Consider the following 26974-nt stretch of genomic DNA (forward strand, 5'->3'; position numbering starts at 1 on the left):
TCCCTTCCACTTCGTGGCCTCGTCTGCCGGGTTGTGGTCAGTAGGCACCCATCTCCACTCGTCAACCGATGTGCTCTCCAGTATTTCGACCACCCTATGAGCCACGAAGGGTTTGTAGTTTCTTGGATCCGACCTTATCCACGACAACGCAACTGTGCTGTCCGACCAAAGCACTCGTCGTCTCACATTAATCGGATGATGCTCCTGCGTGTAGCGTAAAAATCTCGCTCCCAACACGCAAGCCTGAAGCTCAAGCTTCGGAATAGTAAGTGGCTTCAGTGGCGCCACCTTAGCTTTCCCACCGATGAGTGTACACTGAGGTTCTCCAGCATCATCAAATATCCTCAGATATAAGACGCATGCATAAGCGTGCTGACTTGCATCGACAAACAAATGCCATTCGCCATTCTCGTACATCTTCTTCGATGCTGCCGCAAAGTAACTGCGCGGAATGCGTAGGTCTGCTATTGCCGGAAGCAGATCAATCCATCTACGCCAATGTCTCAACTGCATGTCGTTAATCTCTTCGTCCCACTGCGTGCCAGTTCGCCAAAGATCTTGTATCAGGATCTTGCCTTGGATCACGAACATCGCAAGCAGCCCAAGAGGATCATAAAGGGACATCACACATCGCAATACCTCTCTTTTCGTTGGAATCCTCTCTGCTATCAAGAGGTCAGACACCGTCGTGCACGCCCTAGTGCAAAATCCAAGCTCGTCAGATGCAGGGTTCCATCGCATTCCCAATACTCGTTCCGCCTCATCTCCCATGGATGATAAACATTTGATGTCGCCATTTGCTTCACCAAGGCATCTCATCAATTCCATACTGTTTGAGGTCCAATTCCTCAACTCGAATCCGCCGTTCCTAAAAATCTCCCTTACGTCATGGGATACCTGACATGCTTCTTCTTCCGTCTCGAAGCTGTCCAGAAAGTCATCTACGTAAGTGCTTTCAATAATTCCCTCCACCGCTCGTGGGAATTGTTCCATGTGCTCTCGAGCGTTTCGGTTCTTGACATACTGCGCCGTTGCGGGTGAACACGCAGACCCGAACATTACAACATCCACGATGTAGGTTTCCAACTCGTCCGTTGGTTCGTAACGCCACAAGAAACGCTGTGCGTGTTTGTCTTCCTTTCGTATCATAATCTGCAAAAACATCTCCTTCACGTCTGCACACGCCGCCACTGCGTACAGACGAAATCGGAAGAGTACGCCAAGTAACGAGCTCAGCTCGTCTGGTCCCTTCAGCAGCATGTCGTTCAACGATGTTCCATGCGCCTTAGCTGCCGCGTCCCAAATCAGCCGAACCTTTCCAGGTTTATTTGGGTTGGTAACCACCCCTATTGGTAGGTACCATACGCGTCGCTGGTCAGCCTCCTCCAGCTCACGCAACGTAGCCTTGTGAACGTACTGCTTGCTCAACAAATCTCGAATCTGGCGATGTACTTGTTCCTTAAGATGTCCATCTCGCTCCATCCTCCTCTCCAAACAATTGAACCTACGACGCGCCATGTCGATGCTAGGAGGTAGCTCGATGTCATCTTTCCTCCACAGTAATCCCGATTCGAATCGCTTCCCGATTCGTGCCGTGGTAGTGTCCAGAATCTGCTTCGCACGCCGCTCATCTGGATCCTGTTCGACGCCGTGTGCAGCACCAATCAACTGCATGTCGAAATATTCTCGAATCGTCTCGTGAATGTTACCTTGGTCGTTGCACTCGCAAATATGCAACAACCGTTCACACTCCAGATTCGCCGGTTTTCCGTAAATACACCACCCAAGGCGTGTCTTTACTGCGATTGGATCACCAACGCCTCCCTCCTTAGTCCTGAGAGGGACCGCCAACCGCAAATTGTCCAACCCAATAAGCAGCTTGGGTTCCGCATCCCGATATTGCCGAATCGGTAGCCGCTCCAAATGTTGCCATCTCCCTTCGTCCTGCACGAAGGATTGTCGAGGTAGGTTTAGCCCTGGCACAGTCCGTACCGAGTGGATGGCAAACCGCTTTGTAGAACCAACAGGTCCCACCTTCAGGTTTACTCGTCTGGATCCAGCCTCGACCCTTGTAGTGTTGCCTGTCCAACGGATGCAAAGTGGCTCCACCTTGCCCTCAACACCTAATTGTTCAGCCAAATCGTCATCCACCAGCGTCATGGACGAGCCTTCATCCAAAAACGCAAACGTCGTCACCGTAGCAGCCGGTCCATACACGGTGACAGGCACTATTCGAAATAGCGCCTTCGATGATGATGACACGTATTGGTGATGGTTACTCTCCGCAATGACACCACCATCGATTCCTCCTTCACGGCTTTCTATATTATTCTGCTCGCTGCCGATCTCGCGAGACTCCTCAGCGCCGTGTAGCAACGCATGATGTCGGCGCGTGCACCCACCAATGCTGCAAACCGCTCTGTTTTGGCACGTCCGCCAGTTGTGCCGCTCCAGACAGCTAAAACATAAAGAAAGTGCACGGGCCTTCCGCCAGCGGTCCTTCACCGCCATTGCTCCAAACGCGAAGCATTTGCTCACAAGGTGTCCCCGTTTGTTACACACAAAACAAGATTGTCCTACCTGGATGGCTCTTGTTCCCGATGTGGTCGCTCCCTGGTTTTCCACGTGCGCATGCACGTAACCCTTGGTGTTAGGTTTCTTCCTGTCTACTGCTTTCAATGAGGGTGAATCCAGCCTGGTTAACGTTTCAGCATCGTCCATCCATTCCGTCATGAATTCGCCAAACACGATAAGATCCGGTTCCGTCACGCCTCGTATGTGCCGTGCCCAGCTGTACTGCTCGCTCGTCGGCAACCTTTCCACGATCTCTTGCAGCAGCAACGGGTTGGTCAAGTGTGCCCGTAGACCAGAAGCCTGCATGTGATCTACCATGCTCCGCACTGCCTCGCCGAACGCCACAACAGTATCGGGCTTCTCCCTGCAAGGTGCAGGCATCCGACGCATTTTCCCAATCAGCGCTGAAATGAGATGTTCCGGCCGACCATAGCGCGATCGCAGCGTCGCAATCACTTGTGGCACCACCTCCGGTAGCACTAAACGGCTTCGCACAACTTCTAGCGCAGGTCCTTTGAGCGCCTTCTGCAGCCGTATCATGTTTTCCCAGTTGGAAAAACCACATTTCTCCGTTGTGTAATCGTAGTGCGCAATAAATACGGGCCATTCCGCCGGGTCCCCTGAAAACTCGGGTAATTCGGTTGGCACGTTTCGATGAACACTTTCCAGTCGCGGGGCGGGACCACGCTCATCCTGCTGCGAGCCTCGCATCGATTCTCCATCCGGCCGGGACGGTGTCACAGTCGATGCTCCCGAAATCGCAATCACACCCAACTCCTCGGACAACAAGTCCTCCTCCTCCTTCACAAACTTCAGCTGCAACTCGAGCTCCATCCGTTTCCTCTCCGCCTCCTGCCGCCGCTTCATAATGGCTAGCCGATTAGCCACACTGTCGGATACCTTAGCAGGAGTGAGGTTAGGTTTGCTCACCGCGTTGTAGCTTGTCCCACTTGAAGAAGGCATGGGTGTTTCTGCCGCTTGTTGGATAACCTCAACCAGTTTGAGGTTATGTTTCTCAGCCACGTTTTGCGTAACCTCCTCCAGATTGAGGTTAGCATTTGCCGCTTCCATTTGTTCTGTGTGCTTGACCGGCGTCCTCTGAATCAAGCCGGACCGTTCCTTAGCCTGGCAAGCCACGCACAACCATTTCCGCTGTTCCACAGCTTCCGCGGGTTCCGTCAATCCGGCGCACGAAAAATGCCACCATAAATTGCACTTGTCACATGCAACAAAATCCGGATCATCCCGCTGATCACCGCAAGCCTGGCAGTGATCGTTCCTTTTTGGGCCCATTTCACCTTTGGAACCGTTTTAAAGGCTTTTTAATGTAAACACAGTTTGAGTGCGAGAGCGTACAGCCACAAGGCGAAAGTTTTAGTTTAACTATTTATTCTCCTGAAGACAAATACAAATCCAAATAAAATAGCAATAAAACTTTAAAACGGTGTCACCTGCTGCTCGCTTCACTCGCTACTGGTATGAAGCGCCTGCAACCGTTTCCCTGTCATTTCATCTGTCACTTTCCCTAGCTGTCATTTCATTTCATCTCGTTTATACGTCCGGGTTGGACTCATCAATAGCACTGCCTTTTCCTAACATAAGTAAAAGCCTGCAAAAACTATAGGCCCATCATCCTTGTCATAGTTTTTCTCTGCGTTTCACGAAAAAAACACACTTTTCTCCGTTGACCTCCCCAGAAAGAAAGAAAAAAAAACGCCCAAAAACCACCACCTAAATGCAATTGCCAAACTTTGTTAGCTTTCTTTCGTTCCTCACTTGCGCATCTCAAACCCATACAAACAGGCGGGGACACACAAACTCCGCAATATCGCTATTAGGTTCCGACTTTTTTTTTGCTCCTTCTTAATCTACTCTACTTCATGCGATTTGATGCAAGAAGACAGGAACTAAAATACAAACCCACGCACACACACACGGAAAAACCGACGAAAGCGAATGAAATTACCTCAAATTTGTGGCAGCTTGTTTGGTTAAGTAGAGCTCCTCTGAACCTTTTTTTTCCTATCACACACTATCATCATTTACTGTTTTCACCCCTAACCCCAACCCTGGATGCTGGATCGCAGCGATGATACTGACGAGAAAGGAAGTTGTGCAATGCCGCAGCAGCCGTGCATACGTTAGCGCTACATCTCCCTCTGCGCGTCCAGGAACAGGGGCCAACAGGGAGATCTTTCCCAGTGTCTCGTAATTCACTTTGCTCTGCTCCTTGACGGTTCATAGTCGTTGACAGGTCGCTGGGGGAACGGGGGGAAAATGCGCTTCCCGCACGGAGTTTGCATCGGAATTTCCGGCCAGCCAGTCGACATTCATCTGCCTTGGCACTTTTGTCTAACGGAGCGCAGGGCGAAAGTCGAAAGAAAAGCGCCACGGTAGCAGTTGAAGGTGCAAAACTACGTTAAACCCAACCCGGGAGGGTCTTGTTGCAAGGTTTTGGGGAAGATAAAACCATCCCCCCCCCCTCACGTGCACCCATGGGTCTGTGTGTGTGTGTGTCGGTCGCCCTCGTGGTTCGTTATGAAAGTCTGGCAAACTGGTTTCAGACAGTGGGAAAGACACATGCTCTACGAATATGTGAATATGGTATTTTCCACCGTACGGGAGGTTTTTTTTGCTGTATGCGGTTCGCTGTACGCTGTTTCGACTTTACCGTGTCCTTCTGGTACGGATTTTGATGACAGCTCCCGTGCTTGATTCTCGTTCACGGTGCTACAGAAGCTTGTTGGCATTCGGGGCAAGAAGCGTAATGCAGGAACGGGCCACGGACTTAACAGCAGTAGCAGCAGCAGCAGCAGCATTAGAAACAACGTACGCTGAGTTACGCCTGTGGTGTGGAACACCTAAGGCCACACCTTTCCCCCGTTTGCCCAATACTCCAACCACTGACAGGATACTCCCCCCAGGGGTGAAGGCGGGATGATGCCAAGGTGGCTAGTCGCTGGACGATTCGGTAAAATTTAATATTGCCTCGTAAATCCCATAATCCGATAATGTGATGTCGATGCTGCTGCTGCTGCTGCATAAGGTTAGTTTCGTAGCCGTGGACCCAACTTCTCTACCGAGCTCTGCGGTTCTTTCCCAAGCGCACCCATTGGACGGGCAAAACACAACGTGCTGGGCATATGGGTGAACCATGCGAAACCTAAACCAAATTACTTCCCGCTGCTGGCAACCGTTGGAGTTGTTTTTTGTGTGTGTGTGAGTGTTTCGCTTCCTATCTCCTTTCTTGGTTTGGCTCCGCGGTGTTTGGCCGCTGGGGTCAGTTGGTTGTACTCGGTGTGGGAGATTAAAGTTTAGCACACATACACACACATACACACACACGAGGTCAACACGATTAGAGCGCACTCCAGGATTGTGTGGTTCGGTGTGTCTGTGTGTGTGTGCGGGTAGTGTCCGCTTTTACCGCATTAACGAGTAGAAAATCGGAATTAGTGGGAATAAAGCAGTACACGTGTTGGAATATACAATGGGATTGCTATGGGAAAGCTTTGCGCAGTGAAAAATTAGATTTTAGATGCGATGTTTTCCGAGTTTTCTTTAAATTGTGGTCCAGTTTTATTAAATTTATGTATTAGTATATAAATAATATTCATAATCGAAAGTAATTTGTTGATTCATACACAAATTTTTTTTTTTAATATTTCAAAAGATGGCACTTTTTTGGAGCACTTCCTTTCACACTGATGTCATGATTTATATTTCTCTTTAACAATTGCTTGGGAGCAATTAATCACGTTATTAATCACAAAAATACAAAAATATAAAAAAAAAATAGTAAGAGCTTGAACACATTTAAAAAGATAAATAAACATGGCCTACAATGTTATTTAAGTAAAAACAGTTAAATTAGCTGAATAATGCAACAAGATAAAACAATAGAAACATAAACAAAAGTGATATTAAAGAAAATAAATAATGGAAAACTAAAACAATAAGATGAAAAATGGAAAACACATAACATGAAATATGGAAAAGTATATTCTTAACAATATAAGAATATAATAAGAATATAATAAAGCTAAAACCACAACAATAAACATAAAAACATACAAAAAAATAAAAACAAAAACTAAAAACATAAAAGAACATCAAAAATGTTAAAGAAAACTATACCAATAAAAGACTAGGTAAAATGTTGTTAGATTATATTAGCTTGAAGCTGTTGCGGAAAAAGTTACTTGAAAAAAAAAACACAATTTTTTATGAAAACATTCCCTTGAAATCCAAGAAAAATCCACCTTTTAATATTTAAACAACCAAACACAGCATTTGCTCCAGCAAAAAAAAACAAAATCAAACGAAATTTATTCATCCCTTTTTCGCAACTCAATCAAAGCGCTTGCTGCTGTTGAGAGAGCGTGTGTGTGCGCTACGCTGACAAAATTGTGCAGCCGAGGATTTTGAATTTTTAATCATTCCGAAAGGGTCAAACGAAGTGAGTGTGTTCCTTCTGTCCCCCCCTTTTTACGGACTGTTCCGGTTGACAGCGAGCGAGCGACAAGCCTCCCAAAAACTTAACACCTTTTCCCGCGTTGTTGTTGAAGAGGAAACAACAAAAACCCTTTTCTCCTAGCTTCACAGCCTACTTCTTACACGAAATCACTCTCCAACCGAGAGAGTACAGTGGACGTACCACTCAAGGAAGGCTCGAGATTGGACGACGCCCGCTTTTCCTTACTAGGGAGGAAACCAGGATGAAAAAAGGGTGCATTTTCATTTACAATTCATTTACGCTACCATGAGTGAGTTTTCGCTTTTGCTGTTTATTTAATTTTCCACCGTACGTGGGGCACTGGGGTCTCTTTCTTTTTTCGCTCTCTGTCTCTTTCTCCCCTTTGCTTGCTTTGCTTTGTTCGTTTGAATGCATTTTGTACATTTGAACCCCTTTGTTCTTGCAAGATGGACATGAGATGGGTGTTCTTTGCTTCTTTCAAAGCCCTTTCCATTTTTTTTGCATCCCACCATTTATCCCTTTCTGCCTTTGTAGTTCTCGGTTGACAAGCAGAAAAAATAGGGAGACTTCTTCGTACCTTGGTTCCGGTACCGTTTGTTGAGCAGCAAGCACAGAAAGCACTTAAAATATCACTCTTCACGAGGGAAAAGTACTCCAGCTCAAGAAGCTTGAGCCGAAACCTCCCGCAACCCCACCTTCACGCGTTCGCTCACCCTTTGCGAAAAGTTCACTTCATTTTCTGATTTGCACTTCAGCCCCAGACGGTGGAGACGGTGTGTGTTGCCCGGGTGGAGGAGGCCTTCGCCGGGGGTCTCGCTCGCTGATGAGAAGTAAACTTTGTGTAAATATAATTAAGCAACAATTGAAGAAACAATGGCGGCAATGCTTGGCTCGCGCTAATAGACCTCCGAGGCACCGAGACAAACCGAGCCCCGGCGTCGACAGTGTGCGAACGCGCGCCCGCTCGCCTGCTCGCAGAAATAGCGCTGAAGTAATTAAAGCTTAAGGCAAACATCAATCTGGAGTTTCTGTCGCTGCTGTTGTTGCTGGTGGCAAATAGGGGAAGAGGTTTCACGCTGCCGACAGTGAACCTTTTTTTCTTTTGCTACAACACGGCTTATGTGTAGGTGTGTACAGTGTTATATGATTACTAATCTTAAATTAATCAGCCCACTGCCAGTGTTGAACCAGTGCGGAAGCGGGTTCCACTTTCACGGTTCAACTACTTTTGCAGAATGTTGCTAATGATGGAAATAATTGAGAGCGAGATTTGGCTTGCTTTGGTTGGTTTGATTTGGCAAATAAAGGGGGGTGAGGTTTGTTAGGGGGAAGGTGTTGAGATTTGTTTTTCGTATAATTGGAAAATATGAAATGAATATTATTATATTCTTGTCAAAACCTTTTTATGCATTATTCTTAGTCATTAAACAGCAAGGTTATAAAAATGGTTTTTACTTTACATACGTTAGAAATTATGGCTTAAATTACAGTTGTTGTTCTGCAATTATATTCTGTTTGATATCGTCTAAAATTGGATGATATGATTTATCACGAATTTTTGTTATTATTACTCTTATCTTTTATTATTATTATCTTTATCGATTTTTTAATATGGTCCTTCGAACCGGATAGATCGCATGGTGCACAAGAATCTCATATTAGAATTCAAATTTGAATTAGAATTCCTGTGGACAACCTATTGGATTTCGGTTTATTTTATATTTAAATTGGGTTTGGATCTTTTTGTGCTTTATTTTTCTCTCTTTCTCTCGCTTTCTTTCTTTATATCTTTAACTTTCTATTTCTTTATCGCTCTCTTTCCCTCTCCTTCTCTTTATATCTCACTCTTTTTGTTTGTCTCACTCTATCTTTATTTTTATCTTATTTATATTATTTTTAGTTTTATTTTTATTTTTAGTCATATTCAGTTAGTCAAAATCTTAAAGATTTTATACTCTATTTTCATGTCTTTAAAAATCTCTTTATTGTGAATACCCAATGCTAAAAAAGTGCAAAAATGTAAAAAAAAACACATTTTACTAGTTTTATGATGATTCGATCGATGCGGTTTGATATTTTACTCAAAGTTTTTTATACGGCAAAGTAAATATCAAAGTATTCTATTTAATCATAAGTTAATGATTTTTAACCCTTCAATTTCTTTAACTTTTTGTTTTGCTACATTTATTTCATGTTCATTTTTCTGTTAAAATATTAAAAAAAAAATACAAAAAAATATAAGATACGTCCTTTCTCTCCCATTTTCCCATTTTGCCCGCCAGCCAGACAAATGCATCTGGAACCCTCCGGAGATTTCCACTTACGCCGGTGTCAAGTTACAAATTGTGCGCCGAGAATTAGTTTCGGTGTTCGGGTGAGAATGGACGGGAGCAAAAAAGAAAAAAAAAAGAAAGCCAGCGCAAACCAACCACTCTTGGGCGCTGCTTTAAAGCTACCAACCACCGTGTAAGCACGTGTCCGAACATTGTCGCAATCCTAATTCAATTACCTTACCTCTCCGAAGCGATTGTAAAGAAGAGAACCGTTTTTGGGTTCTAAAGAAACTGCTGAGCAAACCGGCACACTTGACGTGAAAACGGTCACACAATTTATGACGGGTATTATTATCATTATTGGGAGTATCGGTGTCTCGAAGACAAAGAAAAAAAGAAGGAAAGGATCCAATTTCAAAGCTGGTGGGAAAAAATGACAAGTTGAAGTGTACGGGACGAGTGTCGTTTGAAGAAGAAATGCGTAAAAATTGGCACGAAAAGAAAAAATGTTTGCAAATTCGATATAAATGGCATTTTGACTTGAAATTGGAGACGAACGAAGGTAAGAAATTTTTATCTGACAGACACACGATTTATTGAATAATGTGGCATCAAGTGACAGCTTGTGGCCGATCCGACGCGTGACCCTAAGGGGTTCTTTCCCATCCAAATTGACAGTTGGTCTGATTGGATGGGTTCTGCAATGATAGAAAGATGTTTAAATTTATTCTATTTTTTCAATTATAGCCAATGGTTTATCTTTAATTCTCAATTATTAAAAAAAAAAAATATTTAAACCACAATTTGCACCAATCATCTTCGCTCGACAAGCATCAATTTGCCACCAGCGGGATATCAATAACGGTCTTAACACAGACACACCTTCCCTTCAGTGCCCAAAGTTATCATCTCGTTAGCAACAAACTGTGACAAAAATTGGCAAATTGTTCCTCCCTTATGAAAACTCCCATCCCCCCCCCCCCCCCCCCCCCCCCCCCCCCCCCCCCCCCCCCCCCCCCCCCCCAAAACTAGTTCATTCGGAACAATTGAATTATCATCTGCAGCATCTTCGCCCTGTTTGCTGTAAATGCAAGTTATAGGTCCAAGAACATCTTCCTTTTCTCTCGACTTACTTGCTTAGAATGTTCCACACAAAAACTGGAGACACGCAAACACTTCGTTCGAGGATAATTATTATGTATTACTCGATTATTATTTTCATTACCCCCTCTCGGTGTTGGGATTCATCTGTACCGTTGTGTAGTACGGGGAACGGAATCATAAGATAAGGGGGAAAATGTAGAAAAGTCCTTCCAGCAGGACGACACCATCGACCAAGGGCCCGAAACCGGCCGTGTTGGCTCTTGATTGCTGATTGTAAGTAATAATAGTTATTATTTTCGATTAAGCCCGGTAATGCCCCGAAACTGTCGACACCCGACAAATTGGCTCGAGCTCTTTGGTGGTGGTGGAGGGACACTCGGTGCTGTCGGGTGCTATCCTTGCGCGCGCGTCCGCGGACAATAGGATTATCGTTTTGATGATTCCGGGGATGTCGACATTCGGACGAGTTTCACCCTCCTTTTTGGTTGGTACAAACACTCGAACATTCGCGGTCACTGGTGGTCGATTGGCCCGAAGGGGAGTTAGTGAAAGGGTTTGAAAGAAAAAAGCGGGTAACATGTGCACCATGTGTGATGTCATGATCCAGGCATCCCTGGCGAGTTTGGCGGGTTGTACGGGCTAAACAGGTTGAGAGCATTACTTCGTGCGCAGGGCGGCGGTCATGCCGGTCACGCCGAGAAGTCGTGGGACGAAACAAAAGGGGTTCAAATCCACATAATCTGTTTATGCACCTATTACAGTTTGGTGCTTCCGTAAGCACCACGTGCTACTGCGAAAGATACGCTTACAAGCGAGCAGAAACCCTTCAGGGCAAGAGAATAGTTTCATTTTGTGTGTGTGCTTCTGGGTGTTACCGTGCTATTTAGCTTGCCTGTTTGCTGCTTGCTTCGCGTTTTAAATCCTTCCCCCTTAGCGTCGTCTATCGGCGGTGTCGGCTGTGGCCAAGGGTTAAAGGGGGATGATGGTAGTTGTTTCCTTCTTTTTTTCGGTGGCAGTCAACCGTTTCGATTTGCATTGATGGGTTTTTGGTTGGTATTGTGGTTTCCGGCGAAAATATGTTACGTTAAGCTGACGCGTATTTATTACGACAGAGAGGGAAATAAGGTGCATGGGTGTAATTGATCTGATTTGGGGAGGTTTTTGTATATTTTGTGTGAAAAAATAAGGTCTTTTACAAATAGTATGATACTACGAGAGTCTCTTAAAGAAGAACACATCGCTTAGCATGTTTTTGAGATGAAATTAAATAAGTTAGGTTGAAATTATGAATAAGTCTACAGCAATTGAAACAAGAGTGCATCCCAAATTAGGAAATCCATAAAAAAATACTGTTAAGGTGTTAAAATAAAAAAAAAGACAAATGAAATAAGTTGGTAATGTAAGCATTAAAACACTATAATAAAGCATGACAAATCACTTCAATTTCAATTTAACTGCAACACGAGACAACAATATCAATCAATCGGGGTAAAACGATTTAAAATAGTTTTTATTTGATATTTGACGTATCACAACTGGCAAAGAGATGTATTTGTATCACCTGTTTGTTGAATATTTCCTCTGACGAGGGTTGAAAGTCTATGTTTGTAACGTAATTCGTTAAACTCTTCAATTAATTAGGGGTTCGGCTTATTTTTAATTGTTTTTTCTTCAAGATGTGTAAACTATATCCCATATATTTTAGAATTTATTTCATGATTTAAAGATAGTCCTTCAAACTTGTTTGAGTCAAAGTATGAAAATTGTTGGAACGATACATATAAATCATGGATCAGAAATTCGGGAAAAATAATAATAAAAACCCCTTTGAAAAACAACCTTTAAACTATGGCCAACTCTTCAAAATTGTTTCTCGTGTTTGATTCATGTTGTGAAGCTCAAAATGTAGTTTATATTAATTAGATAAAATTTAAATATATGCATACCATTATCAAATTTGTACAAAAATGTTATTTTAAAGCAAATTACAGTCTAAACTCTTATACAAACACAATTCTATGCATCTTTGCTAACGCTTGTGTAATCAATTTTCCTTGCTTTCTTCCCTGGCAGTTTCAGTGTATACAATTCCCATACAGTAACAGTTTCAATTCAATTTTATTCCTAATGCAAACTCAAACACCTAAAAACACACACACACACACACCAAAAAACCCCTTGAAAACATCCCACAACACCACACTCAAAGTGTACCGAGCCGAAACGAAACCCTTATTCCCAAAAAAAAACCCGTGTAACGATAGGGTGAAAACCACCAACGCAAGCAAAAGTGTACAATCCTGGCCTGAAGAATTAGTTGGATCAAGTGCATTATTATGCCCTTTGATCCTTACCTCGCTGTTCGGTTTCGATCCTTTCTTCCCCCTAGCCCTATCCCGTTTTCCAAAAAAAAACCCAGGAAAAACTACCTCATCGCCCGGTAGGATTACCGGCTCGTTAGGGAACCTCGTTGAAGGGTGATTGAATTAGACACTATTTATTATCGTTTGTCGATGGGATATCATTGTGCGCGTGGAGCAGTGGGGGAGTTTCTCTATTTCCATCCAAAAGGCACGTTACAAAAAGTGAGCATGAAAATCCACAAAAATCCACTTCAACTAAATTCCGCCATAAACAACAAAAAAAAACCAGACGATAGATGTTGGGAAGGTGCAAAAAAGCAGGGGAGCAAACAAAAGGGCCAAAAACTCACTTTCCCACATTCACATTCCACCAAAAAAGCGACGCTCAAAATCCACTTCACAAATTGTTATTGATGATTCCGGATAAGTTAAACGAATCCAACTCAACCTTTCCCCAAATATATCCCCCGCGTTTGATTATCGTGAAGGCTTGGCGGCTTGATAACGAAACCAATCCACCCTTCGCGAGCTTCGGGTTCTTCCTGCGCGACGCTAATCCGGGGCGGATGATGAGCTAGGATTCATTTTTCGTGGCCGAAAATAATGCGAAATTAAGTTGCTTGCGCGCGGAAGCAAGGCAAATGTAATGCCTGTTTTGGTGGACGAGAAGACCCGCTCGAAACACCCAGTTGATCGAATTTTTCGTTATGCCAATTCCATCTCCACCACCACCAAACCACGCTAACGCCCTCGTGACGCGATGGCTGGAAATTGAAATTTCCACCAACATCGGTGGTGGGTGGGTCCTCCTTCGGAACCGTTACCTACAATTAATGTTGCAACAATAAATTTGCTGTGCGGAAACACAATTAATGCTGTGCTGGGTGGAAGATGAGCTGAACCGCACAGCCATTGAGAGAAATTGAATTCTTAATTATAATTTCGCCAAAGTTTCGCAAACAGATTCGCGTCGATTGGTGGGGCGAGGAGCTGGTTGCGGAGGAGCGCCGCGTGGCAGAGGATTTCGTAATGAAATCGTTCTTCGCTTTCGGGGAGCGGAATAATAGTATCTTCTTGGCAACTGAATTTATTCTTACTGCTCTTCCTCTCTCTCTTCCATGCCACTGGGAGGTGCCACCAACGGTGGGTGTGCGTGGGTATAAGTGTGGTGAAATTTGGCTCCCTTGGCTTTTCCACTCAACCTTGCTCGGGCTCGGAAAAGCTTTCCAATGATGATGATGATGATGATGACGGTACTGAGTTGGATACATTTTCCTCATTCCTCCCGAAACCAACTCCTGACTGACTTTGTACACGTGTGTACACCCATGTCTGTGTGTGTCTGTCTGTTTAATAGAAGGCTGTACGGTATGGGCAAGGAAAATTCCTAACTATATTAATCCTATCTCTTCTCCGTTCTGGGTGGGAATGGGAAATTATTATCATTGCACAAAATTAGGATCCCTCCGAGGGATTGTGGCAATGTGATTCATTTGAATGATTTCATACAGCAGTTTGGGGCCATACATGGATGGGGGGGGAGGGCAAACATTTGAAACTTCCCGGCTGTGTTTTGTAATTGAGTTCCAAAACCCGGTGGTAAAATTAATGCCCGCGTTAGCCAGTAGTGGATACAATTCCCAAACGAAAAGGTGTTCAAAGTGAAAGTTGCTGCTGGTGCACAATAAAAAAAGAGTTGTACAACAGTTGTAAATATTAATATAAGTAAATGTAAGATAATATTTGGGCGTTAGCCAATGTATCAGGGGTCTGTGATGAAAAATGCATTTAAAAAAGGCTCAAAATAATTGGATATTATTAAAATACTATTTTCTAAATTAAGTATTAATATGATTATAATTATTATAGTTTTTATTAACAAAATAATTTATTTGTTATCAAAATTGGTTTGAATTATAAATGTCATATGCACTGTTACATTAATACTTAAAACATTTCAATTGCTTTAACAGAATATTATGCTTTTGTAATAGACCATACCATATCTACAAGATGTCTATCATTAAGTTTAACATTATCGTCTATTTTACCTTACTATACTTCGTTTTTATCTCTTTTCTGTTTCTGTTTTCCGCTCTACAAGGTTATTTTTAAAAAGATTTACTAACTCTCAAACATTGTGTTTGATATTGAAAATCTATTTACCGAAACACATATATTACGATGCTTAATACAATTAAACGTAGTTTAATTCAAGACATTAGTTTTCAAAACATTAATTTGTCATGTAAAGTCATTTAAATAAAGAATTTTATTAGTTTGCCCTGAAGGCTGTACAAAATTAATTTAATTTTAGCCAATTCTAACTTTTAGAAAACGATACGAAATAATTTAATGCTGAACACTCCGATAGTTTTAGTTTTACTCGTTAGATGTTGCCAAAAATTGGGTCTCTTTATTCCGCTGGTTATTTTGTAATAATCCCGTGGTTTGTCTTTCGAGCCCTTTTTATGCTATTTTGTTGCATATTCTCTCTCTTTTTCTCCTCTGTGTTCCTCTTTTCTCTCTTCCTAACGATAATATTGACAGGTCGTTGGAACCATCCTAAACCGCTGTTATAAGGTTCCAACAATAACGCTAGCATTATACTAAAAAAAACGACAAAAAAGACATCAGACGTACGTTACAAACCAGGCCTACATTTTAAATTGAAACAAAATATTTTTTCATCAAGAATATAATTGTTAAATGTAAACAGCAAACAACCGAAAGAACTTCGTTTTAAATACGAAAAGCTATCGTACTACCAAAAGAATCCAAAAAGAAACATAACCCACCGTCTGATAAATTGCACCGAAAGTGGATCTTGACAACATGCGATAAAGAATCCGGGCCCATCTCTTCTGCCATGCTAAGGGGCGCACCCCGAGCGCCCGGTTCGGGTGAAATTTCATTTTATTGTTCTCCATTATTGCTGCGCAAGGTATAGAAAACAAAACAGCAGCAATAACAAAAAAACCCCAACCATTCGAAAATGCTACTCCTGCGCAAAACGCAAGGGCAAAATGTGATTGCAGCGAGCAAACGAAACGAAAGCACCTTGGGAGAGTGAGAGATAGAGTGGGAGAGGTGGTGGGTGGGAGGGAGGGAAGGGTGTAGAAAATGGGGAAAACTTATCCCCACTATAAGTTTTCGGGGCGCACTTCTTTTCGCTCACTCGGCAACACAGCAGGCGTGGAGAATAGAACAAACAAAAATAAAAGAAAATCTGCACACACACACATATACATACAAAGAACATAATGCACTACCACAGCACAACCACAAGTCGAAGACACAACACGCCTTAAGGCGCATGTGCAGCGAAACAAAATGGAGAAGCAACCAACACCAACACAAAGGACAACGGTAGAATCCACCCGAGAAGGGAGTTCTTGTGGAAACGTTGCAAAAAAGCTTCACTTCTTCTTCTTCTTCTTCTTCTTTTTCTTATCTTTAACTGTGTTTTCTTGTTGGCGCTTGGAAAGACCCAACCAAGGGACTGGGAACGTAATTTGGCGCTCCCACTTTCCATGCACTTTCCTCCCATGTAGCAACGAGCAATCGAGCAGCCATGGCTCACTAGATGACTCTGTGTGTATAACATTTCGAATTCAATCAGCCAATTTCGTTCACTTATTGCACGTTTTCGGCTTCGAGTTTTCGAGGGCTCCGCTTGATCGGCGGTAAGACTTGGGGGCACACGCAACTCCCCTTTTTCCTCTCACCCCACCCATGTGGTGGGTAGACTTCATTTAGGACCTAAAGTGAATTGTGCTTCCCCCTTGCAAACCCGAAGGAGGGCCCTCCCACCAAGGCGGACGACGACGGCCGGTGGACGAGCAGGAAGCTGAGGAATTCAATTTGGTTCGTTATTTAAGCTACTGATTTGGTAAAGAGAGCAAACGGAATCAAGCCAGTAGGGAAGCATTTGGATTTTATTTCGAGAGCTCCCCTTTCTCCCGAAGCAAAAGTTGATACGAGTGAAACGAGCGAACGAGTGCAAGATGAAGAGGCTGTGTGCTGCCAAAACTTGCCTCTAACAAGATATATGCTCACACACACACACACACACACACACACAACGAGACCCACCAACGAGATCGACAGAGTGAGACGGAGCATCCAATTTGGCAACAAATCTAATTCCAATTCCGGCACGCGCTGTGCCTTCCTCTCTTCGGCTCTTGATTGCAGGTCTGGTTCCAGAACCGGCGGGCCAAATGGCGCAAGGCGGAGCGGCTGAAGGAGGAGCAGCGCAAGCGGGGCGGTAGCGGTGGGACCGACGGAACCGACTCCCAGCTGATGGGCGATAAGGTAAGACGATAAGGTGCCTAGCGATCTCAGCGCAGAGCAGCGTTTCCGGGTGTCGATGGAATTCTCTAAAGAGTTTGAAGGAAGAAAGGAAAAAATGGCATTCGTATCATCTTTGGGAATGTGTGCCAACACACGACAAAAGGGTGTATATTTGGCTTTGAGCCTTTCAACATACTTCATCTCTCTCTCGCTCTCTCTCTCACTCACTCTCTCTCTCTTCACAGCTCGATACGGATAGCCGGGACTCTAGCCCGGATATTACCGGCGATGCAGACGATGACGATATGCGCAGCTCCAGTGTGCCCCCGATGAGCCCCCGGGTGGACTCGGAACCGGAGCGACCGGGGTCGTCCACCCAGCTCCATTCGGCCCACTCGCTGTCCCAATCCGCCTCGAACAGTGCCGGAACGCCGTCGCCCGGGTTGAAGTGAGTGAAATATGAGAGACATACTATGCATTGCTTGTGGTTGGAGCCAGCTAGAAGTGGGTTTTGATGCTTTGAGAAAGCTGAAACAGGAATTATAAGCATGCACATGGAAGCCTTGATCGTAGCAAAGCTATACTTTATTTAGTTAATATGACTGATATACTGGGTAAATCGAGGTTTCATGTGAGCTAGCTATGTTATTTTGAACAGCAAGTTTTATAAAATTCATTTGTGAATCAGCTTATAACCTTATATTTTTTTGTAAAACCAACATTTCTGAAAATGCAGCTTGAGTCATTCAAATATGAAAATCAATAACAATCAAAACATTTTTGAAACAATTCTTAAAAAAAAAAAACTAAATACAGCTTAAGCGAAAGATTGATTATAGCATTAGCAACACAATCGCTCAAGTTCAAAGGCTTTTATTCAAACGTTTTAACTCGATATGGTGTAGTTTGAATGTCTGCTGTCTTTCTCATTCCAAAATAATATTTAGTTTAATAATATCTGTGTAAAGAGCTCGAATCTAAACAACGATAAGAGAGGAAATTTTGCTCGAATGATAATAATCTTTTAAAGTTTTTCATAGTTTATCCGATGATTCTCAAAGATTGCTGGATGCTTCTTGCGTTTGTCGTTCGTTTTATTGACCATTTTGTCACTTTATTAGTGACGGCTCAGGCCGATCCATACAGGCATTTGAAACTCATAATTAGGGCTTTAAGTTTTTAAGACGTGCGACATCTTAAAATGACATATTTGTCTTACTGTAATTCCTTTATTATTGTAACTACCTTTATTATAGTAACTATAGGTTTCATAGTACCTACCGATACATATTTCGTTGTTTAAAAGACTTACATGCCTTTCCAAGTCACTTTCAAATGTAAACATTGTTATTCACCGCATGCAAAATGTTGTTCCACATCAATCTGAAATTTCATTTCCAGCACAATATTTTTTAATTTCTTCAACATGATTTTCCACACGACTCAAGCTGGACTGAGTTTGACAGTTGAGTTGGGTTTGAGTTCTTTGTTATACGTTGAAAATCAGGGGTTGAAACTGAAATTTCATTTTGAAACAAATAAACCATTTGATAGCTGTTGAAAAACATCTTGAATGCGGTGAAGAACATTGTTTATATTCTAAACTGACTTGGAAAACCCTGTCAAATACTCAATGTATTGTATTGTCTTATTAAAACTCCAATTTTTCCCTCCCAGGTTCGCTCAATACTCCGCCCCGAGCCCAGCCCCGTCCGTCTCGGCCGACTCACCGATCGAGGTCGGTGGCCCTATCTCCCTCACGACCACTTCCCGCACCCCGCCCAACGATTCACCGAACCAGACCGCTAGCAGCAGCTCAATTGCCGGCCTGTCAGCGGTCACCACGACGCCCAGCTTCAGCAGTCACATTTTCGGCAGCTTTGCAGAAAGGTAGGTTAATAATGCATTATTATCATATTTTAGTGCTATTTAACATCGTACTTCAAAAGGTCAAATTAAGTTCTTGGGTTCCCATGGTTGATTTGTACAAAACAAAATTCAATTGAAGAAATCCTCACTTCTACGGCTATGAAAAGGAGGCGTACAGCCAAACAGCAAACACAAAATCATGAGAAAATATTCCACCACACGCCGCACGCTTTTTTGCCTTTTTGAATGTGTTTATTTGTTTATTCGATCGTTTTGTTTTGCCCTTCACAAAACCATTGTTCTGCACTCGCCCCCTCGAAAAAGGCCTCCGACGGTGAAGCCTCCTTGTTTTCATCCAAGTAGCCCATCGTTTAATGTGCGCACGTGTCGCGAGAAGAAGCACAACACCATCCACCGTCCGCCTACTTTGGTTGGGCTGTAAATCTTTCCCCACCCCATTCACGCTATGCAAAACAGATCGAATAATTAAGACATCGGCATCAGCAGCAACAACGTCATCATCATCATCGCCATTGCCACTACCTTCCTGTGTGTGTATGTTACACATTCTGATAGCGAAAATACGTTACGCCACGCGTAATTAAGCCAACCAACTCTCACTCACTCTGTCTCTCTTGTCCCTCGGGCCGCCTTCCGGTTCCGGCGACCATGTGTGGTGCAGTGCAGTGGTGCCTTTTCTTCTACCATCCCCGTCGGGGGATTTTTTGTTCCTAATGCAATTAAAGGACTTTCGCACAACCGTGTGTGTGTGTGCGTGAGGCACGTGCCGGCGCAAAATGTTCAGGCGCGCAATACGCGCAACGGCGTCGGAAGTCACCTCCTGCAATCAACCGGCAGGGAGCCCTCACTTTTTGATGCAGTGGGAGAGGGTGCAGTAACAAAGCATCCCAGGACGACACTGGCACTGTGGCACGGCATGAGATTGGGCATAACATTTGCCAAATATTGCTGTTAATTGTCCGGGACCGTCAAGGCGGGAAGTTTGCAGTGCTGAGGTCGGGAGTGGGCAAGATGCTTGACTTCGTATGATTGTACCCCTGAGGACGTGCACCGGTGTGACATTTAGACGATCTGCACAGGTCACCGGCACAGGACTGGAGTGGTGTCACCGGCGGACTGCGAGTAGGGATCAAAAAGGAGGGGGAAAACGCTGGTCGTGAACCCGGTCGGTGACACTGGCCCTTTGACGCATTAAGGGATCAGCTTGCTTTGTTTGTTTGTTTGATGGCGCTAGAAGGGTATTTTGCAATGTTTGTTGTAGCGTGAAGCTTGACAAAGAAAAATCCGGTTCGAAGGACCATTTAATGAGGTCGCTTGCGGAACGGTTTTGTAGCGTTTGCTCGAATTTGAATGCAAAATTCTAAACAATTCACCTTTTTTTGTTTAATCCTAATGGTTTGTAAAATTCAGTTTCTGGTGCTGAGTTCATAAAATAATCATTTCGAATTATGGATTTAAAAAAAATAAAAACAAAACTCATTTCTTCATTGTTAAAACACATTCCTTTCAAAAAACGAAAAAAAACCCTTATCAACACAAAATCAATTTCTATGCACTGAAGCAAAACACATGCCCAACAGCATCCCAAAAACACATAATGGAAATGGAAAGCAGTCTCCAAAAGACCGTATCGCTAAACAAAAAAAAAAGCACGCTCGAAGACGAGACACTGGCACACTCCCCCCGGCCGCCAAAACAATTATTTACCTTGCGCTCAGCAAAAGCAATTTTCCGCAAATTTAATTTCCCCATACACCGAGCAATTAGGGCACAAAAATATTGAGCAAATAGGTTTAAAGCATTGGGAGCAGGTGAGGGAGAGGAAAAGCGATACAGAGAGAAAACTCGGATGGAAAAGTATCGTATCGGTTGGGAACACCGCACAAGGCACACTTGGATGGACGATGATGCGTTGCGTTGCTGCCGCTTAAACACACTCTTACGCAAGCATCATCGAACATTGAGCTTACGTGTGTGTATGTGTGTGTGTGTGTGTGTGTGTGTGAAAGAGAGGAAAATTTTGACAGCAATCCTCGGTGGAAAAGCCAATTCGGTGGAAATTCCTTTCCCGGGCCCTCTTCAGTCCAACGTTCCCAGACGGCATGAAGGCGCGGTGCGCCTTACCGACGTTGGTTCGTGCGTACTCACCCATACTGCGCGAGCCTGGAGCGGTGCTGCTGCTGCTGGATGGAGGATGAAAGTAAATAAATTGTGCCAATATTAACTTTGGAGATCGAGCGAAACTAACCTTAAACGGATCTCTACTGTCGAGAGCGAGCCGGGGGGGAGAAATTGGAATTGTTTCCCAAGGAGCAGCAATTTATCGCCTGTAACAATGGCGTCGTGCAAAGAACGTAGCCTAATTTTATGCCAACTTGCAGCTTGTTTATGTTTGCCTCGCTCACAAAACAAACAAAGGGACGAAATTGTTTTAGCACAACTTAGGCTGCCTTACCATTATTGCTCCTGAATCTCTCTCCGTCGAATCGACTTTACAACAAACCAATTTACTCCCAAAAAAACAAATTGATCCTTAAAATCAATTTAATATCAAAAACTTATTGAACTAAACCCACACGAGAAGCTTACAAAAAAGGCTTTCATCAATTTAGTTCCTAAATTCAATCAGCCCAATAAGGCAAATGACCGACGCCCCGTGTACCATTGCTGCTGCTGCTGTCCTTCATTTTATTATATTTTCCTTCGACCTCTCTCGACCTATAATCCTTTTTTGCGTCCGCACCGAGAGCCCTGAAAGCTTTTAAAAGTTTCGGGACAGTCAGACCACAGCCACACGCCCGCTATCGATCGGTTTTCATAGAAGAGAAATGGAGAGAAGAAGCCTTCTGGACCTCCAAGGAGACTCCTGCGTGGAGTGCAATTTGATTTAAGTAGATTTTGACAAGCGTAACGTAATATTCCTTTCTACCTTTTCTCCCAGGGTGAGTTGGAGTTTTTCTTTCGTCCATTCTTCTCTCCGCTTTTCCCTCTGGACCAACGGGAATGATTCTATTTATTTTCTTTTATTTCTTACGACTCATAAAAACTTGTGCATTTTCATATTTTCTTCTCCCTCGATTTCCGCTTCTTGTACCTTATTTCTTGAGCTTTCGTCTCCACATCGTGCAAGAGCGTTCGGGCAACAGTCGGCAGAGAAGCAGCACAAAGAACAATTGTCTGTTTGGGGATGGGTTTTAAACTTTTATGAAATTCAACCGCCCGCAACGAACCACAAACCACGTCCTGGTGGAAAGAAGAATGAGTCTGCGCGCCTTGCATTTGCAATTGCAGCAGACGGTCTTGGTCCGGGCCGAGGGCCATTGCTTTTCCCATTTCCCCCCCCCCCCCCATTAAGCTCAAGCTCTATTCCACCCGAATTGCTAATTTGGCCGTAGAGATTGGTGGAGGAAAAGGCGAGCGAGCGAAGCTGTTGTGGGTATGTTTTCTTTCCACTCCAGACGTGACATTGCTTTGTTTGAAGCAGGTCGAAGACTTGCTGGTTGAAGAATGGAACGGATTTGGTAACATTTATTCGAGAAGACAGCCTGCATAATTCAGTGTCATGGGTTGTGGAGTAGATTTGGAGACAAAAAAAACATAATTGAATAAAGAGAATATTATCGGGCATTGGTACCATTTTTGGAGAATTAAAGTAAAATCCAAATAATAGTAAAAATATAAGAATAAAGAATAATACACAAAAGCAATAAAACATATAAAACAGACAGTGTAACAACTTAAAAAAACAGACTTATAAAACAGACAACATAACTTAAACAAGACAAAATATTATAAAACAATTGTAAAAACACAAAACAATAACATAAATTCCAAATACATTGAAAAACATAGAAAGATTTGCAAAAAATAATCAACTTAAACGAGCTAACAAGCATAACAAACGAAACAAAATAACAAAAAGAGACACAGCAAATAGAAAAAAAAGAAACAAAACAATCAGTTCCTTAATGACGTTATTATCGCAAGCAATTCGTACCGAACGGAAGTAAACCATTCCGTCGACACAGGAAAAGGACACGATAAAAACCCCTCAAAGTGAAATTCGCAATCACAAACACACAAAAGGAAAGCAAATAATTTCGTTTCGAATGTAGCCGAAGAGGGCGTTCATTTGAAACAATTTAACGAAGAACCCTTACCTTACCCTCAGAACATGATAGATTTAAGGTTAAAGGACGTTTCGGTCTTTAGTTCCCAAAATCCATTTCAAGCGACTACCGAGCTACGGACACGACTTTTGCTCTACACGAAACCGGAAGTCGGTGTCTGGATGCTGTTTCTCTCTCTCTCTCTCTCTCTCTCTCTCTTTCTAAAAAAGAAAGAACCAAGATCTTCCTATAGACCAAAATCCTAATGACATCAGCAGTTCTTACCATTTCCCCCTAGTTAGCTTTGTCTGTGTGTGACTTGTATGCTGCGGTGTCGGTGATACCTCTTAATTCCATCCTCCCCGAAACACAACCGACCAGCCGTTTTGTGGGAAACGGCTTTGTCGTAAACAATCCGAACAATCACGGGGCGGTGATCGCCTCCGACAAACTGATTTTTGTTTCTTTCCCCCTACGAGGGTGATTTTTGCAATCAAAATTAGCATTTAGAGCATTTAGAGGACACTCGAATTGGAGGATGATGCGCCTTAAGTGAAGAGGAGTTGCAGCCAGAGGGGCACGACGACGCAACGCCGGGGTGCTGGTTCACCTAATGAACTTCGCAATGCAAGTGGTGCGACGCTCGCCGGATGACTTCTCCGGATATCCGGAGTGCTCGAGAGCGCGCGTACCATTTAGAACGCTCCATTTATTCTGCATCACACTACCGGACTGGTGTGAGTGTGTTCTTTCCCGATACTGGGAAAGACTTACGCTTCCCGAACCTTTTCCTTGTCACTTCAGTGTTTCTGTTTTGTTTGTTTGCTACATAAACATTAATCATTCTTGTGCGAATTTAACACACACAACACTCTTGCCATTCCTTCCTTATAATGGTTGCGCGTGCTACTTTCGCAATAATTCCTATTCCTCCTTTTTTATCCATTTAGGGTGATAACATGCCAATGGTTACATGGTAAAAAAGAAGCATTAAAATAACAAACCCGAAAATCCCACCCAGGGCGGTGCATCCGGAGCAAAACAAAACCAACCCTCACAGCGTGTGAGTGAGTGATACCGTTGGTAACAGTGTGTCACGCGAGCGGCACCAAAAAAAAAAGGAAACCGCCCGCAGGTTCGGAAGTCATTAAACACACTTTTCAAATAATCGATATACTGAGGAGAAGGGCAAGAAAGCGGCAACCAAAACCGCGCCGTCAAAAAAGTTCCCTAGTTTTTTCTCGTTTTCCTTCCCTCGGGCTAGGGGCTTCAACGGTGGTAAGCCTTTCCTGCATCAACCCCGCGGTACTCAGCACTGTGGTAAGCCTCATGTAACGGATGCAATTTATTTACATGATTAAGCGTTTAACCGGCTCATATTGCGCGGTTAAGACGCCGGCGGCAATCGACCGCAAACCGCCGCCACCAGAGCGCGGCTAGTTCCACATGGATAAACCCGCGAGCGGTGGTGTTTTTTTCTCGCCCAAATCCGACGGGGGTTAAAAACACACGCGCGTTGTTGACTTGTTTCTAGCAGCAATCTATTACGCCTTCTCCTGCGGGGTGTTCTTCGCAACCCTTTGTCCATCTGGGTTGATTTCATGCCTCAGCGGTGTGTGTGTTTGAAAACCCTTAAACATGAGCTGATTTGTAATTACTCATGTTTAAATGCACTAAAAAGGTTCATGTTAACACACACACGCAGCGGTGTACGCATTTTATTGCACATTATGAGAACAACTCTACAAGTAGTTACGTTAGTTAGTTAGTTGCTTAACTAAGATCCACCGGATACATCGGCGTACCCTTGACGCCCAGCCCTGTTACCGCGAACAGTGCACCGGCCGGTGCAGGCTGCGGCGATTTGAACTCCTTCGCGGCCGTCGTCACGTACAGAATGTCCAGATTGGGGCCACCGAATGCAGCCGAGGTGACCTGCTCGCACGGCAGCTTAATCTCCAGCTCGACCTTGCCCGTTCTGTCCCCGTACGCGCGCGCGCAGGTGTGGTTGTGAAGCGACGCAAAGAGAAGGAGAGAGAGCAAAACAAACCACTGTAAACAACTTGCGAAGGCCACGACGCAGCGACCAAAATCGTTACGATTGCAAAACTTACTTCGAGTTCACCTTGTACACGGTGGATCCGCCAAAGGTGGCGACGTACAGCGAACCGTTCGCATCGATCGTCATACCGTCCGGCACGAACGGGGGCCGCTCGCCATTGACGCGGAAGTCAATTACCACACGCTCGCCGGCTACCAACAACAAAAAAATTTGTTGTTAAAACACAAAGATTGTAAACAAGCTCACACACACTTACAGATGTCTCCATTCGCGTCCACCTGGTACTCCTTCACGTCCAGATCGCAGGAATCGATGTAGTAGAACAGGTTGCCGGCCTCGTTCCAGCACAGCCCGTTCGACACACCGATCTTCTCCTTCAGCGTCACAAACTTGCCCTGCTTCGCGTTGTACCGGTAGAACGTGCCGAGCCGCATCTCGAAGATGTCACCCTTGGCCTCGAGGCGCATGGTACCGCCATAAAAGCGTCCCTTGCTGTCAACCTTCGCATCGTTGAAACGGTTATCCTCCATCGTCGGTTCGACCTCGCCGACCGTGCGCACGAAGGTCGCTTTCTCCGAGCGGCCGTCCCAATCGACGAGCGTCACCTTTCGGTCGGTGCCGATGATAAAGTGCCGATCGTTGCCCTTGACCGGAATGATGAACGAAATCACCGGGAAGCCATCTGGAAGAGGAACAGGAAAAATCAGAATTCGTTAATATCCTCAAGCCATTATTGGAGGTTATTGCACAACGTGGTCCAAGTAGGCAAGTGACCTTATGACATTGAGATTAAGCCGGTAAGCGGAGGAGTTACATAATGCTGTCTTGGGCAATCTTGGGAAGCGAAATTAGGCACAACAATCTCAAGGAATTGGACCTAATCTTCAGCTAAACTCAAATCAGAACAACTCCTTAAATAGTTTGAATGATAAACACTTACCGATGGTGGCATTGTACGTCTTGTTCTCGGCATAATCGTAACGATGGATCGATCCTCCGTAGATATCGTTGTAGTACAGGCTCTGACGTTCCACATCCCAGTGAGGTCCTGTCGAGTATGAAGAACATCATTATTATTTCACATGTTACATCGCACATCACTGAATATCCTGAAACACTTTCACATTCTAACACACACACACACATACCTTCTCCAAGCACGGACAGTGGTGACGGTAGCTGCTCAACCTTGTACGAGGCCATCTTCTTCTTCTGCTTGTCCGGAGGAGGCTTTGCACGTTGTAATGATGTCTTTTCAACCGCTTGCTACGATCGACTGAACCGCCAACCGGTACCGAGTGCATTCTTTTATACCGGGCCGGCGTTACCTCTCACCGGCTTTGAAGCGTTACCACCAAGATGTTCTTGGCGACCGTTCGGGCAGTTCGTTATCAGTAACGCAGCTGGTTCCTCGTCGGCAGCATCCGGCTTATCGCGCGGTCGGGTCCCGTCCCCACGCTAAACGATCGCTTTACACTCATTAAAGGATGTGTCTTATCGATAAGGGGGATTCGAACGATTTTTGGTTGTTTCGTTGGAAGATTTGATGTGGTTGGCTTTCGCTCGCCGTGCCATGTCGAGATAGTGCTGAGATCGGGTTTTTGAAATTTGAACCTCCAGCGGGATGCGTTCTTTTTTGTTCGTGCCCATGTGAATCGTGCGACCGTTGGTGATACGGGACCGTCACTTCTGTCAGCGTGATAAAGATTTCACTGTCAGCCGATGGAGAGTTTTGTCTTCTGTTTCGTTTGCCTTCCCATGCATTGCTCGAGTTTCAAATATTTCATTCAAGCCGTATCGACGACACCCGAAAGGGTCGTGCACCG

General features: G+C 44.2%; 2 protein-coding genes across 2 annotated transcripts in view; one reads left to right on the plus strand and one right to left on the minus strand.

The window, feature by feature from the left end:
* The window catches only part of LOC120958656 (diencephalon/mesencephalon homeobox protein 1-like), a 93162-nt gene that overhangs the window by 42540 nt on the left and 23648 nt on the right, over window positions 1-26974 (plus strand). The window contains exons 5-7 of the mRNA XM_040381607.2: window positions 16989-17108; window positions 17333-17535; window positions 18765-18977. Coding sequence (XP_040237541.2) covers window positions 16989-17108; window positions 17333-17535; window positions 18765-18977 — 536 coding nt within the window. The remainder of the gene's footprint in view (window positions 1-16988; window positions 17109-17332; window positions 17536-18764; window positions 18978-26974) is intronic.
* LOC120958657 (regucalcin) lies at window positions 24782-26441 on the minus strand. Its single transcript, XM_040381608.2, has 5 exons — window positions 26297-26441; window positions 26089-26196; window positions 25405-25830; window positions 25201-25339; window positions 24782-25064 (listed from the first exon to the last, which is right to left on the minus strand). Exons 1-5 carry the CDS (start codon window positions 26349-26351, stop codon window positions 24860-24862), a joined length of 933 nt encoding a protein of 310 aa, XP_040237542.2. The 5' UTR covers window positions 26352-26441; the 3' UTR covers window positions 24782-24859.

Source organism: Anopheles coluzzii, chromosome 3, assembly GCF_943734685.1.
Source record: "Anopheles coluzzii chromosome 3, AcolN3, whole genome shotgun sequence".
Lineage (NCBI taxonomy): Eukaryota > Metazoa > Arthropoda > Insecta > Diptera > Culicidae > Anopheles > Anopheles coluzzii.